The sequence below is a fragment of the Protobothrops mucrosquamatus genome, unplaced genomic scaffold, assembly GCF_001527695.2.
Source record: "Protobothrops mucrosquamatus isolate PMUCROS unplaced genomic scaffold, P.Mucros_1.0 scaffold593, whole genome shotgun sequence".
NCBI classification, from domain to species: Eukaryota; Metazoa; Chordata; class Lepidosauria; order Squamata; family Viperidae; genus Protobothrops; species Protobothrops mucrosquamatus.
The window spans coordinates 582,788-598,720 of NW_015386892.1; the positions used below are offsets into that span (position 1 = coordinate 582,788).

Here is a 15,933-nt window from a genome sequence, read left to right on the forward strand (position 1 = left end):
TTATACTGAAGATTGGTCCCAGACCTGTTGAGGAGAAAGCAAAAAAAAAAAAAAAAAAGGCACATTTAAGTTCAGGAGGGGGACCCTGTGTGCAAATGTCTAGAATTGCAATCTCTCCTTTTTAGGGGATGAGATGGCTTAAATTCACTCAACTTTCTGGGAAAGCTCTTTTGTGGAAGGATGTCACCTTTTAAAGCAGCGTTTCTCAACCTTGGCTATTTGAAGATGTTGAATAAAAGAGCTGGAAGGGGCCTTGGAGGTCTTCTAGTCCAACCCCCTGCTGAAGCAGGAGACCTTAAACCAGGGGTAGGCAACCTTGGCTCTTTTATGACTCGTGGACTTCAACTCCCAGAATTCCTGAGCCAGCTATGAGTCATAAAAGAGCCAAGGTTGCCTACCCCTGCCCTAAACCATTTCAAACAAGTGGCTGTCCAACTTTTCTTGAAAACCTTCAACGATGGAGCACCCCACCCCTTCTGGTGGCAAGCTGTTCCACTGGCGAATCGGTTCTCACTGTCAGGAAATTTCTTAGCTCTGAACTTCAACTCCCAGAATTCTCCAGCTTGCCAGCTCTCAGAATTCTGGCAACCGAAGTCCAGGTTTCTTATTGCTGCTAAGATTGAGAAACACTGCTGGTAGAGAGTTAATGACATTTTCAGGTGATTTTTTTTTTTTTAGATTTTTTTTTTTATCCTGCCTTTATCATTTTTTTATAAAGCAGGTGGCAAACGTAGCTAATCCTATTTTGCCCACAACAACTCTGTGAAGTGGGTTGGGCTGAGAATGGGGGACTGGTCCAAAGTCACCCAGCTGGCTTTTATGCCTATGGGAGGACTAGAACTCACCGTCTCCTGGTGATTGGCCCAAAGTCACCCAGCTGGCTTTTATGCCTATGGGAGGACTAGAACTCACCGTCTCCTGGTGATTGACCCAAAGCCACCCAGGCGGCTTTCATGCCTAAGGCAGAACTAGAACTCACTGTCTCCTGGTTTCTAGACTGGTATCTTAACCACTGCACCAAACTGGCTTTCATTTTCCCCAATGGCCGGGGATGTAGAAGAACCATTTCCCCCTCACAGGTGGGGTGGAAGATTTGGGGCGTCCCCCTCCTGCCTTACTTACCTTGTTGACCTGGGCGAGGGGAGTCCGGGCGCCCCCCACCTGTATCCGTCCCCTGCTGCTCTCCTCAAACAGTCTCCCGGGGGACCTCTCTCGGCGGGTGCTGAGGACCCGTCCTGGAGACTTCTCCCTCTCCAGGGGACGCCCCGGAGACTTGTCCCTCCGGAGCTCGGTCCTTCCTTCCCGATAGCGATGCGGTGTGCTTGGCTCGCGAGGGTGGGCGGGACCTTCGGGAGGCCCTGGGCTCGAGGCGACCCGCTTGGTTATGTGCTCGTTATAGGTGGGCGGTCCTCTCTTGTTTGGACTGCTGTCCGTCAAAAACAAAGGATTGGACAGCGAGGCACAAAAAAAAACAACACCAGTTATATTGTGATTTGTAGCAGGTGAGCAACCTAACTCTTCCCTTTGCTCAAGTTCTCAAGTTCCCACGGGAACCGAGGAAGACAAAGCATACCCAAAGATGGGTACTTCACCGACCCCTGCCAATCAACCCTCCCATCCCCGGACAACCTGCCCATCTGCAGGCTGCCCCCCTCCCCCCGTGCCCTTAGCTAGAAGGCCTCCTGGATTCTCCCTCCGAGCTGGAATGTCGCTTCCTACCTGCGGGTGGTTGAGGATCCTCGGTGGTGCTCGTTGTTGGATTCTTTCACCAAATTCCCTTTGCAGCAAATCACCCTCAATTTATCCTGATAGGAAGAGGCCAGGTAAATGGCTCCGGAGGAGATAGCCGGGCCCAGGTAACGAGGGCTCGGGATGTCCAGATGGGCCCGGGCTGGGATGCTGGGGGCCAGAGAGGAGAGAAAGACACTCTTTAGACCGGGGGGGGGCAGGTCTGGTCCGAAAGGCTTTTTAGGAGCACCCTGGCCCTGGCGGTCACCAAAGGCCACGGCTGACTTACCCAAGGGAAGCGCGTGCTTGGATTTCAATCACCTCCAGGGAATTGAAGTGGGTCACAAACAGGTACGGTTCCCGATAGGCTGTGGCAGAGCCCAGGAGAGAGAGAGAGAGGCCAGGTTAGAGAAAGTCACCGGGGACAGAACGTTTTCTATCCAACTCTGTTTTCGTTCAAAAAAAATACCACAATAAGCTGCACGCCGAGCGAGGAGATGGGAAATAAATCCGGATACTCACCGAATGCCAAAGGCAGTCGACTCCATTTCAGGTCATCCGAGCGACTGCGCCTTCCGTAGGAGTCTACAAAAATGCCAAATTCTGCAAGGAAATGGCAAATAAATAAATAAAATAAAAAATCACTGAAGTGGGATAAAGAAAGAAATACTGTTTAACAGTCACGTCAACCTACCATGGAAGCAAAGCAGATACTCTTCTCTTTGCCCTGTTGGGTTCACCTGGATGATGTTGATTGGGAAACTATTGGTGGAGGATGCAAACACAGCGGACGCCAAGGTGTGGTCATTCTTATCCAGGAATTCTAAAACGACACATGAATCAGTTTTAGCAAAAGCGGGACGTGGCCTGACATCCCACATCTTTCTTTTCAACCAGGCTACCTTCTTGGCCTCTTATTAACTCACCATCTGCACCTAGGTAGCCCTTTGGCATGTGGAAGGAACTGTGGATCAGACACTTTCTTTTCCACCCACTAGGAAAACTCCCAAAAGGAATATATTTTTTAAAGATTCCACCCTGTGGCAGAGATCGGCAAGCGTGAGTTTCCGTACGTGGTTTTTTTTCAAATCCGACTCCTCACAATCCTAGCCATCAAAGATCCAATAATGCAGAACGATGGGAGAGAGAATACCACAGTGTTTCTCAAGCTTGGCCACTTTAAGACAGGTGGACTTCAACTCCCAGAATTCCCCAGCCAGCCAACCACCTATGGAAAGCCGATATTGACCGCTGATCCATAGGAGCACAGCAGTGAGTAAAGAATGGTCCAATTAACCTCTGATTTCGAGTCGTTTTTGCTAGCGGTGGCTGTCCTACACTGCTCTTTTGGCCAAGGAAAAATAAATCTGCTATCTGAGCTGACTTCAGCATCTGAGACATGACCTGGGCAGTCCCTTGCCTGCTAGATCTCTAATGCAGATCGTGGACTGACTCTCCATTCCCTTCTCCGGGAGCCCCTTGTGTCTCCAGCCCCACAAAAAAAAAACCTGCTCTCCTTTTCTGCTGACCAAACTTGATCAGGCATGAATCACAGGGATGGGTGTCCCTACCACCGCCACTCCCTCAACAGCCTTTAATGTCCCCCCCTTATAAGCAGGCTGATCAGAAGGGATTCCTACCTTCTAGGGTGTACTGCTTCATCTCAATTTCATAAAACTTATTTGTCCCCACGATGATGCTGTAATTGGTGAAATGGATACAGCCGCACGGCTCCGAGGTCTCGATCTCCTGCGACCACAAAAAAAACCAACGAAAGACTCAAGCTTGGCCCTTTTATGACTTGTGGACTTCAACTCCCAGACGTACACTTCAACCCTCACTTATGCTAAGGAATTATAACGCAGATGTTCACGTTGCAGGTAGGTTAAAGGGAAGGGCAGTGGGCAGACGTGGTCCCATTCAATTGATCTGATGGAGGCGCCACCAGACATCCACTGGAGGCACTTTTAGGCTTCTGTGGACCCAGAGGACGCTTTACCTTCCGGATGCAGAACTTGCTGAGGCTCTCGTTGTAACGTAGCACCACCACTTTGCTGGGCATGGCCGCACAGATGCACAGCCCGTTCTCAATCTGCAAAGGAACCCAACAGAAGCACCAGTTGGGAAAGAAGCTAGCCATACCGGGGATCGGGTTCAGTAAGTGTGAGACCACAGACCTAAACAGCAGTCATTTGCTTACACGGAATGAAAGATAAACTGATGGTCTTTGAGGGCCGGGCTTGCTTGCTTGCTTGCCTTCGTTCGTGTCCACGTGTTGTTCTATGAATGACTGAGAACTTGGAGGGTCTCGCTTACCTTGCCAGCTGCAAAAAGATGGCAGCCTTTCACGGCCTCAAAAATGTTGGGCGAGACGTCAGGTTGAGCCGGCAGGTGGGACTGAGCGAGGGACTGCTTCACTTTTTTCACGTCCACAAGGCACAACGCCCGTTCGTCTCCTGGGGAAACCACGCCACGGAAATACAGAATTCTTTACTGGCCAAGTGTGGAGTGGGCACACAACAAGGAATTTGTCCCTGGTACATAAGCTCTCAGTGTACATACAAGCAACATGTGATGAATCACCATCATCATCATCGTAAAATACAATCGTCATAAATCGTAAGATAACAAACTCAGGGATAGTCGTAGGGTACTAAATAAAAGCAATCAACTCAGATCATGAGGTTACAAACAACAAAGTTATAGGCATGAGAAGTAATACAGCCCTACTAGGTGATCTGCATAGGCACTGTTGTGGGAATTAGTTGTTTAGCAGAGTGATGGCATGGGGGGAAAAAACTGTCTGGTTGTTTTGGCGTGCCATGCCCTATAGCGTGGTCTTGAGGGAAGAGCAGTCAAGGGAAATTGGACTTAATTCCTTTGTGGCTACGTAGGGATTCTAGGCTGATCTCTCTTTTAACTCCATCCTAGGTTCTGCCACTCCTTCCCCTATAACACAGAGGTTGACTTCGAATCCTCTGAAGGCAACAAAACACACACATTCAAGTCTAGTTCGCAAGATGAAAAGGAACAGCCATTTGTTTTAGTGAGATGGGCGGCATGTATGTATATATTTAATAAATAAGTAAAATTATTCTATGCTATTGAAGACTTCAGGCATAAAAATAATCGCCTTCAAAGGCAGGCGAGCCAACAGGCATGAGTCCCAGGAGCAAGCATGACCAAAAGCAAGTTTCTAGCCCTCGTGGTTCAGATATATCTGAAAGTGTTGTGTAAAGATTCAAACGCTCACGCCGGTTGACCTTGATTTGAAGCAGCAAGGGGGGGGCAAGCAGAGAGGCGTTTTCTAGCGAAGAAGCTTGCAAGCCTAAAGCGAAAGGCGACGCTTCCTACTTCCTCACCTGCAATCATGAGCAGTTTCTCCAGATCCTTGATGAGGTGGATTTGAAAGACAGCACCGATCCCGGGGACGTGCGTTAAGGAATTCTTCAGCACATTCAGGGCATAGAGGCCTTCCTCAGCACCCACCAGGACCACCTGCCCAACAGGATTGACACACCCGTGTGTCAAAGGCAGAGAAAAGAGGCCACCAGGTGGCTCAAAAGGTAAACGCAAAACGCTTTGACACGACAAGGAGAGTGGAATTGTTTTGACAAAGGCCTACGGGTAATCCTTGACTTACAACGGTTCATTTAGTGACTGTTTGAAGTTACCATGGCACTAAAAAAAAAAGTGACATAGGACCGTTTGTCACGTTTATGACTGTTGCAGCATCCCGGGATCAAAGTTCATATCCTTGGCAACCGACTCATATTTATGACGGTTGCAGTGACCCCCCCTTTGCGACCTTTTGGCAAGCAAAATCAAAGGGGAAGCCGGATTCATTTAACCATCATGTGACTAATTTAACAAGCGCCGCGATTCATTTAACAAAGGGGGCAAGAAAAGTCATCAGATGGGGGCAAAACATGTCGAACCAATGTCTCGCTTAACGACATCAATTTTGGGCTCCGCCGTGGTTGTAAGTCAAGGACTCTCTGTACTTACAATCTGAGTCAATTTCAATGTTGGCATTTATTATTCTAACATTTTTCTCGTTACCTTTGCCTGGCTGGAAGTCGCCCGTTGGCCAGATGGGAGGCAGACCGATTGAATGCCTCAATAAACTTGCCCAGCCGTTCAAAACCTAAATGGACTTTTCCGCGCAGGAGCCACAAAAGCTTCTGCGGCCGTTAAAGGTGAGCTGAAGCCGGAGAGCCCTTACCTGATCGCTGAAGGGTAAAGTGCAGTTGATATCCAAGCGGTCTTCTCCTTCCAGCTTCAGGAGAGAATTCCCAAGGAGTTTCTGTGCAGGAAGACAGAAGGAGAAGGGGAGAACGAAAAAGATCACTTCAGAGGCTTGTCCTGGTTAGAACATGAATAACCCTTGATTCACAGTCCTCCGTTGGGTGACGGCTTGAAGTTACAACAGCGCTGGAAAAAAACTGGCTTATGATCAGGTCCCAAAATGGGGGCAAAACCCATTGGAGCACCCGTTTTCCAACGAGATCCATCGCAGTTAATCAAAGTCACTCTAATCGCGTTTCTTTAAAGCCTGCCTGAGCTCTTATTTATTAGAGTGCACTTAACGTGCCTTAACGGAGCTCTTTCTGCACCAGGCATTCGGGAACAGGGAATCCTGATTGCATTTTTTCACCCCCCTTTTTTTGTTGGGAGATTAAAGTCATCAGTGGGGAAGTGAATCTGAGCCAAAGATTTTGATTTAAGAAATCGCTCCTGGCCGAGCCAATCAAGGACCGGAGGATTTTTGTAAAGAGAGTCCACTCCCCGATTAAGAGTTTGATCTGACAGTTTTTTCTGTGCAAAAGAAGGGATCTGCCTCTGTTGTAAATACCCCTTTCCAAGAGGGGCAGACTGGCTTGGGAGAATCCAGGTTTGCCCCACCCTCTTGGAGTGGGAAAAGAAAGATGGGGTGGGCAACCATCTCTGCTTTGGCTAAGAGTCATCTTTTCCCCCTGTATTTCTTAAAAGGGCTTCTCCTTCTCCCTCTTTTTTTTTCTTTCTCTCTCCCTCCCTCTTCTTTCCTTCCTCCTTCCCTCCCTTCCTTTTCTCCCCCTCTTCTTTTCCCCCTCCCTTCTTCCTCCCCTCCCTCCCTTCCTCCTTCNCCTTGATGAGGTGGATTTGAAAGACAGCACCGATCCCGGGGACGTGCGTTAAGGAATTCTTCAGCACATTCAGGGCATAGAGGCCTTCCTCAGCACCCACCAGGACCACCTGCCCAACAGGATTGACACACCCGTGTGTCAAAGGCAGAGAAAAGAGGCCACCAGGTGGCTCAAAAGGTAAACGCAAAACGCTTTGACATGACAAGGAGAGTGGAATTGTTTTGACAAAGGCCTACGGGTAATCCTTGACTTACAACGGTTCATTTAGTGACTGTTTGAAGTTACCATGGCACTAAAAAAAAAAGTGACATAGGACCGTTTGTCACGTTTATGACTGTTGCAGCATCCCGGGATCAAAGTTCATATCCTTGGCAACCGACTCATATTTATGACGGTTGCAGTGACCCCCCCTTTGCAACCTTTTGGCAAGCAAAATCAAAGGGGAAGCCGGATTCATTTAACCATCATGTGACTAATTTAACAAGCGCCGCGATTCATTTAACAAAGGGGGCAAGAAAAGTCATCAGATGGGGGCAAAACATGTCGAACCAATGTCTCGCTTAACGACATCAATTTTGGGCTCCGCCGTGGTTGTAAGTCAAGGACTCTCTGTACTTACAATCTGAGTCAATTTCAATGTTGGCATTTATTATTCTAACATTTTTCTCGTTACCTTTGCCTGGCTGAAAGTCGCCCGTTGGCCAGATGGGAGGCAGACCGATTGAATGCCTCAATAAATTTGCCCAGCCGTTCAAAACCTAAATGGACTTTTCCGCGCAGGAGCCACCAAAGCTTCTGTGGCCGTTAAAGGTGAGCTGAAGCCGGAGAGCCCTTACCTGATCGCTGAAGGGTAAAGTGCAGTTGATATCCAAGCGGTCTTCTCCTTCCAGCTTCAGGAGAGAATTCCCAAGGAGTTTCTGTGCAGGAAGACAGAAGGGGAAGGGGAGAACGAAAAAGATCACTTCAGAGGCTTGTCCTGGTTAGAACATGAATAACCCTTGATTCACAGTCCTTCCTTGGGTGACGGCTTGAAGTTACAACAGCGCTGGAAAAAAACTGGCTTATGATCAGGTCCCAAAATGGGGGCAAAACCCATTGGAGCACCAGTTTTCCAACGAGATCCATCGCAGTTAATCAAAGTCACTCTAATCGCGTTTCTGTAAAGCCTGCCTGAGCTCTTATTTATTAGAGTGCACTTAACGTGCCTTAACGGAGCTCTTTCTGCACCAGGCATTCGGGAACAGGGAATCCTGATTGCATTTTTCGCTCCCCCTTTTTTTGTTTGGGAGATTAAAGTCATCAGTGGGGAAGTGAATCTGAGCCAAAGATTTTGATTTAAGAAATCGCTCCTGGCCGAGCCAATCAAGGACCGGAGGTTTTTTGTAAAGAGAGTCCACTCCCCGATTAAGAGTTTGACCTGACAATGTTTTTCTGTGCAAAAGAAGGGATCTGCCTCTGTTGTAAATACCCCTTTCCAAGAGGGACAGGCTGGCTTGGGAGAATCCAGGTTTGCCCCACCCTCTTGGAGTGGGAAAAGAAAGATGGGGTGGGCAACCATCTTTGCTTTGGCTAAGAGTCATCTTTTTCCCCTGTATTTCTTGAAAGGGCTTCTCCTTCTCTCTCCTTTTTTTTCTTTCTCTCTCCCTCCTCTTCTTTCCTTCCTCCTTCCCTCCCTTCCTTTTCTCCCCCTCTTCTTCCCCCCCTTCCTTCCTTCTTCCCTCCTTTCCTCTTCTTCCCCTCTTCTTTCCCCCCTCCCTCCCTTCCTCTTCTCCCCGTCTTCTTTCCCTCCCTCCCTCCTCCCTCCCTTCCTCTCCCTCCTTCTCTTATTTTTTTACTGTCTCTCCCTCCTTTTTCCTCTCCCTCCCTCTCTCTCTTCCTTCCTTTTCTCCTTCCCTCTACTTACAGCATCAGCCTCTGCCTTTTCTCTGGAAACTCTTCCTCCAGCCACCGTAGATTCCAGGGCATTCACCCACCGCTGCTTATCCGGAAAGGTGGGCGCGAGCAAATAGAGAGTTCGGCCAGGCCAACAGGTGGTGTGAGGATGGGATTCCAGCTTCAATATATAGGGCACATCTAGGTGGTCACCAAGCAGAACATAAAAGAGACACGCTGGATTAGGGAAGAACCAGCCCTCTTTTGCTGGCTCCTTTCTCCGCTGGTAGAGCAGAAGCACACCAAACAAGTGGAGCACCCACAAGCTCTGGAGGCCAGTCGTTCCACGGATGAATTGTTCTAACTGCCAGACAATCCCCTCCTCAATTCTAACTGGATCTCTCTTCGATAGCGTCCTATCCATTAGTTCTTGTCCTGCCTTCTGGTGCTTTGGAGAATAGGCTGACTGCCTCTTCTTTGGGGCAGCCCCTCAAATATTGGAAGGCTGCTAACATGTCACCCTGAGTCCTTCTCTTCATTAAACTAGACGTCCCCAATTCCCTTCCTTATATGTTTTAGCCTCCAGACCCCTAATCCTCTTTCTTGCTCTTCTCTGCAGTCTTTCCAGAGTCCCAAACCACTTTTGGTCACGGGTTTTTCCCTCTCTCCATCAAGATCCTCCTCTTTTATTCTCTACCACTTTTCAGGCCGTCCTTGGAAAGAATCCACAGCCTTCCCGTCCTCCAGCCAGCTTCGGCAGCCCTGGATTTTGGATCCAGCCTCACCTGTCTTGGCTGTATTGAGAAGCTCGGTCGCTCCCACGGCCCCGTGGACGGTAACGTCTCCATCTGGAAGGCACAATTCAAACTCTTCCACGGGCCGTTGTCCAGCTTTGAAAATGAATAAAAAAGGGGAGAAATGAAAGGGAAAAGGAAGCGTAATGAGCAGAGGGTCTTCACCCCCTTCAGACTTTCAATTCTTCAGGTCACTCGGAAAAGCGGCTGGCTTAAAACTCGGGCGTGGCGTCGCTGCAGGAAAGAGCCGGCCAGTTAAGGACATTAGCAACAGCAGCGGAGTTAGTAACACGGTTTGTTAACTTGCATCTGGCTTGCCCCGTTGACTTTGCTCGTCAGCGGGTCACAAAATATGACCACATGATTCCGGATCAAATGGGACAATCCCCCACGGTCAGCTCGCCACCGGACAGTTCAATTGAACTATTTAAAATAGTTTTAAACATGTTTCCATTTTTTTTTGTCGTTCGCATTGCATTTGGCTCCCCCCCCCTCTGGCATTCTTCCTTTCATGATTCTATTCCACTATTTCTCTGATATTAGCGTAACGCTTGTCCTCCCCCCCCGGCGCGTTGGCTGCGGCGAGGGGTCGTAGACCCGATCCCGGGACACTGCAACCGTCATAAATACGAGTCAGTTGCCAAGCGGCTGAATTTTGATCCCGTGACCCCTGGGGAGGCTGCAAATGGTTGCAAGTGTGAAAAATGGGTCCATTTTTCCGGTGCCGTTGGTAGCGTCAAACCGTCACTAAGTGAGCTGTTGTAAGCCGAGGAACTGTCTGTATTTCACCCATGCTCTGCTTTTGGGATGCAACAAAAATCAGCAGGGATGGCATCCACAATTCCTCCAGACAGTCCCCCCCCCCCCCACCAAGCTGAAGGAGTTACATTGGAAGGAGCAGACGGTGATTCCTTGGTGATCGAGTGCAAGTTAAAGCAAAATAATGCAAATAATAAAAGAAAGGAAAATAGTGCAAAATAAAAGTAGTTCCCACTTTCCCATCGTGGATCCTGCTCCCTTCCCCACCCAGCTCTTCATCATATTGCTATGTTTCCATTCCTTGTTTTTATTGTTTTACTGTTTTATTCTCAGTAGATGTACATTTTTTTAATATAATTTTAGGTTTCTATGGTTGTAAGCCGCTCCGAGTAAGCCCATGGGTGGCAAATGAATTCAGTAAATAAATAAATACGGGAACGGTCTCAGGTGAAAACATTTTGAATACCAGGTTTCCCCCCCAAAATAAGATCCAACTGGAAAATAAGCCCTGGCATGATTTTGTCAGGATGCACGTAATATCAGCCCCTCCCCCCAAATAAGCCCCAGTTAAGATGGTCACCCAGATGGACGTATTTAGCACCGTATTTCCCTGAATATAAGACCTAATTGGAAAAATAAGCCCTAATGCGTCTTTTGGAGCAAAAATTAATATAAGACCCGGTCTTATTTTCGGGGAAACACGAATAGCAAAATCCTAGTTATAGGGGGGAAAGCTTGTTAGTTTAAAGCAGGGGTCTACAACCTTGGCCACTTGACGACGGGTGGACTTCAGCTCCCAGAATTCCTCAGCCAGCCATGCTGGCTGAGGAATTCTGGGAGTTGAAGTCCACCCGTCGTCAAGTGGCCAAGGTTGGAGACCTCTGCTTTGAAAGGGTGGCCAAAACCAAAAACATATCCAGAAGGATTCCTGTAGCATCTTTTTCAAACCCACCAACTTGATTTAAGTGCCAGGAAACCTTCCTGAATTGCAGTTGGTTTGCTGGAAAAGACGCCACTTATCATAGAAAAGGGTTTTCCACTTCCCCAAAGTAAGAGGCGGATGGATGGCTGCGGCAGGGAACACAGGAAAGCTCGGGATGGAGAGGAAGAAAAAAAGAAGAAAAAAAAGAATTACCTTCTCTCGTTTCCGTGTCGTAAACAAGGACTTTAGTTCCTTCTAAAACGACATACTTCCTATCCCAGCCCTGCTGGCCGCGTTTATTATTCCTGAAAATAGAGAAGGACAAGGACAACCTTGAGAAGTTCTGCGAGGTTCCGGATCAAGCGGGAAGTTGGACGAGGCTCCCAAAAAAAAAAAAAAGTCACCGAGAGAAAACGGCCTCCGCGGCTTCCGCCATGGCCCTCCAGAGCTGCTCTTCTTTTCGGCAGTCTCAAAGCTGGGCTGGCATTTTTCAAGGCAGAGACTCACGTTTGTACCTGGGCACCTTCATCCATCCTTCCAGCCGTAAGGCGCTGCCTGGGTCTTTCAGCTGCACGCCGGGGGAATTTAGCTTGTCCCGGCAGAAGGCTTCGGAGAAGTGCGTGGCGTACTCAGCCGGCAAGCCACAAGTGGCCGGCAAGCAGGCGGAACACTTGGGATGGCACATCATCTGGCATTCTTAAAAAAGAAAAAAAAGTGGGGGGAGGGGAAGAGAGGAGAGGGGAGAAAGAAGAGGAATCAACCACCTTGTTGTTGCTGTTGTTAATTACGAAGTCGTGTCTGACCCATCGCGAGCCCATGGATGACGTTCCTCCAAGCCTTCCTGTCCTCTACCATCTTCTGGAGTCCATTGAAGCTCACGCCTCCTGCTTCAGTGACTCCATCCAGCCACCTCATTCTCTGTCGTCCCTTTCTTCTCTTGCCCTCCATCTTTCCCAGCATTAGGCCCTTCTCCAGTGAGTCCTTCCTTCTCATTAGGTGGCCAAAGTACTTGAGTTTCAACTTCAGGATCTGGCCTTCTAAAGATCAGTCAGGGTTGATCTCCTCTAGGACTGACCGGTTTGAACGCCTTGCAGTCCAAGGGACTCGCAGGAGTCTTCTCCAGCACCAGAGTTCAAAGGCCTCCATTCTCTGGCGCTCAACCTTTCTTATGGTCCAACTTTCACTGCCATACATTACAACTGGGAAAACCCTGGCCTTGACTATAGCACTTTTGTTGGCAGGGTGATGTCTCTGCTTTTTAATATGCAGAGGATCAGCATACTAGGATCAGCCAATCTTCAGCCGACACAATATAAGTGCGCTCTTCAAACCCACAAATACACTAAGGCAGGTGCCTGCCCACCCCAAGGATAAAACAGCCAGACGCAAACTGAGCCAGGCGGTATATACAGTACGATGCAGTGAGGCACGTGCAGATCTGCCCATTGGGGAAACGAAACAACCACTTGGTAAACGCAAGGCACAACACGGCCCATCGGGGCAAGATTCGGCAGCCCATCTGCATTGGAAAGACCTCCGCCAAAAGGCCTCTTTCCGGAGAAAAGCACCTCTGGATCACCTGCTCGGTCAGCCCTCTTCGGCTGGCCCATCCTGCTTACCCAGACATTTCGAAGCCTGACGTCCAAAGTGCACAGTGTCTAAGCAAACAGCACATTTGGTGGCTCTCATGTTCAGCCCCACGTTGAAACGGTGAGGGATATTGTGATGCATCCGTTCTTTAAGGCGCCGATTAAACTCTAGGGGAAACAGCACAAACTCTGTTAGTTGGGAAACTACACGAAGAACCAGCTTGCATGAAAAGGTACACACGGGCCGATGCTAAAACCTCCCTCTCTCCCTCATCTATCTGTCTGTCTATCTCATCTATTTATATCATTCTATCTATCTATCTATCTATCTATCTATCTATCTATCTATCTATCTATCTATCTATCTATCACCAAATTTCTGCACCGCCCCTCCCACTTCTGTGAATCTGCTAGCGCTGTCTTTAGAGCAGAATGTCTTCCAGCCCAGCCAAAGGGCGTCACACCTAAAATGGCTTACCAGCTTTTAAAGAAACTGAGTGATCTACATTATTTCTTCAAGACCTTTATAGGATCCTAAACTCCAAACTGTGTGGTCCTTGGGGCTCTCTGAGCTTGCAGACGTTTCTTTACCAAAAGAGGTCACATCATCAGTTCTGGAAGGGAGGGGAGTTTGAGGCAAGTATCTAATGCAGCATCTACCACTGATGATGTTACCTGGTTTGGTAATGAAATGTGGGTCAGGTGGCCGGCATAGCTATACGCCGAAGAGCATGGAACGCTGTTACCTTCTTCAGAATGGTACAACTCAACATGGCTGACTCATTGCGGCCGACTTGCCGCAGCCAACTCTCCGGGGCCAGCTCGCTGTGGGGCAACTTGCGGTGGGACAATCCAACGTGGGATAAATCAAGAGAGGGACAAGTGAATTGCACCGGGCCTTGTCTTGCTTTAGATTTGAACCTTCTCAACTTAGAAGTCCTCAAGGCTGCGGTGATCTGCAATTCTACTTGTCCCTCTCTTGAGTTATCCCACGTGGAACTGTCCCGTGGTAAGTTGGCTGGAGGTAGTTGGCCAGGGCGAGACGGCTGGAGCGAGTTGTCCTAGACCCTGTTACCTTCCCACCAAAGTGGTGCCTATGTATCTACTCATATCTGCCTGCTTTCAAACTGCTAGATGGGCAGGATCTGGGGCAAGGAACGGGATCTCACCCCGTCATGTCCTGCTTGGGTTTCAAACTGCCAAACTTCTGGTTGACAAGCCCAGCATCTTAACCACTAGCCCACCATGCCCTCTCCCGCCTACTCTTAAACACAATTTAAATTCTACCCAAATTTTGTTTTCACGGTAATATCCATTTATCCTCAAAAAGAATGTATAGCCGAGGTCTGCCTTGCTTTGGAAATAATGAGGAAAATCTACTCTGGGTGGCTTGGAATGGCACGTCACATTCTGGGGCCGCTTTTTAAAGCAGCCATGTCTTTTCCTCTGAGACTGCCAGGAGATCCTGAGAAAATACAGGGCTGCCTTAAAAAAATATCGCAGAAGGACCTACCCAGCCTGGCTTTCTAACAGGGTTTGCGAAAGCCAACATAGGCAAATTGGAAATTTGAGAAATAATTGGTAAATAAAGGTGTTTATTGGGGGGGGAACCCTTCTGTAAAGGAGGTGTGATTCAAGAACAGCAGGGCTGAAACAATACGGCTGTCTGGCAGCGGATGCAAAATTTGGTGAGAGAGTTAGTTAATATGCAGATATTGTTCAGATTTGGGGAACCCTGGAATTAAACATTGTGGACCTGCCGGTTAGTAATTTAACACCTATGGAAACGGAAATCGTGATAATTAGTGCTTACACAGAGCTCTGAGAGTTCGTATAATTATCTCAGTGATGGTTACAATCCTGTTAAGGTAAGCCACCATTAATTCCCAATTATTATTATTATTAAAACCATACAATAACATCGTAACTCGAGAGACTGAAAACCGGGGAGGGGGTCTCCCCTTCACACTCCTGGGCAGGACAGAACAAAAGAGTCTTGGTCACGTGACCGAACCACATGGACAGATAGGGGAGTCAAAGACAAGCCGTAAGTTGGGACACTCATAACACGACGACACCCAAATCCTACAGGAAACAGGGAGAAATCACACACAGAAAAAGACAACTTGCGGAGGGCGCAGGGATTCTCCTCCAGCTACGCTACGTGATTTTTTGAGATCCAGCATGATGGGCTTGGAATCCACGGAGGGGAGGGGAGCTGGAGTCCTTGGATCCTGCTCAAAGACTTGCTGGAAGTAGTTGCAATTCGGACCTTAATTGGGCTTTGAGACTCATTCCAGTCTGCAGTAGTTGCATCTCTGCCAGGAGATCGTCAGTGTTCCTAGTTCCACCTGCTCTCAACTCCCTTTTTCAAGCCACCTTTAGGGACCAGCTAAGCTACCATTTGTTTAGACTACAGGCCAGGGGTGTTCAACCTTGGCAGGTTTAGGACTTGTGGACTTCAACTCCCAGAATTCCCCGGCCAGCCGTGCCTTCTCTAAGCCCTTCTCTGAATCCTCCTAAAAGCAGACTTTGTCAAGGAAGGTGGTAAAACGGGACAGAACCCACTTAACAACCATCTCACTTAGCAACGGTGGCAAGTGGAGGACTATCTGTATTCTAGGAACCTTACAATTCGCCTGGCTTTGGGCTGTCGCTTTTGGCTGTCACCCGGTTCTCGCTTGGCGCTAATTAAGAAAGCCGGGCACCATATGCAGTTGGGGGGGAGGATGTCTCCGGGTCTCCCCTACAGAAGCCCACCCCCACCCCCCAAGCCTTACCCTCAGGCGTGGAGGCCTCCTTTCTGCGGCTGGAGGGAGGTGCCAGCAGGCTGATGGGCGTGGGCTGGTGTTCTGGTGACCGAACTAGGGCAGACATGATGATCTGCTGCCTGGCCGTGGCAGGCGTGGAAGGGTGAGGGTGGTCTGTAATTTTCCTATGGGCAGCTACGGACACACACAAATAGTTAGTTAACGCTTCCGCCGAGCGGGACCAGGAAGAAGAAGAGGAGGAGGAGGAGGAGGAAGAAGGGAGAAGAAGAAGAAGAAGAAGAAGAAGAAGAAGAAGAAGAAGAAGAAGAAGAAGAAGAAGAAGAAGAAGAAGAAGAAGAAGAAGAAGAAGGGAAGGGAAGGGAAGGGAAGGGA

At 48.7% G+C, this 15,933-nt stretch overlaps 1 protein-coding gene across 2 annotated transcripts in view; it reads right to left on the reverse strand.

Annotated features, from left to right (window-relative positions):
* CIT (citron rho-interacting serine/threonine kinase) overlaps positions 1 to 15,933 on the reverse strand; it is a 70,722-nt gene continuing 54,789 nt past the window's right edge. For both annotated transcript variants that reach the window (XM_015817473.1, XM_015817472.1), the window contains 17 exons: positions 15,571 to 15,735; positions 12,821 to 12,958; positions 11,717 to 11,897; positions 11,415 to 11,506; positions 9,512 to 9,616; positions 8,758 to 8,927; positions 7,691 to 7,771; positions 5,091 to 5,226; positions 4,045 to 4,184; positions 3,728 to 3,820; positions 3,369 to 3,477; positions 2,423 to 2,551; positions 2,251 to 2,331; positions 2,018 to 2,096; positions 1,720 to 1,899; positions 1,123 to 1,426; positions 1 to 24 (listed from right to left, as the gene is read on the reverse strand). In XM_015817473.1, the coding sequence (XP_015672959.1) occupies positions 1 to 24; positions 1,123 to 1,426; positions 1,720 to 1,899; positions 2,018 to 2,096; positions 2,251 to 2,331; positions 2,423 to 2,551; positions 3,369 to 3,477; positions 3,728 to 3,820; positions 4,045 to 4,184; positions 5,091 to 5,226; positions 7,691 to 7,771; positions 8,758 to 8,927; positions 9,512 to 9,616; positions 11,415 to 11,506; positions 11,717 to 11,897; positions 12,821 to 12,958; positions 15,571 to 15,735 (2,207 nt within the window). The remainder of the gene's footprint in view (positions 25 to 1,122; positions 1,427 to 1,719; positions 1,900 to 2,017; positions 2,097 to 2,250; positions 2,332 to 2,422; positions 2,552 to 3,368; positions 3,478 to 3,727; positions 3,821 to 4,044; positions 4,185 to 5,090; positions 5,227 to 7,690; positions 7,772 to 8,757; positions 8,928 to 9,511; positions 9,617 to 11,414; positions 11,507 to 11,716; positions 11,898 to 12,820; positions 12,959 to 15,570; positions 15,736 to 15,933) is intronic.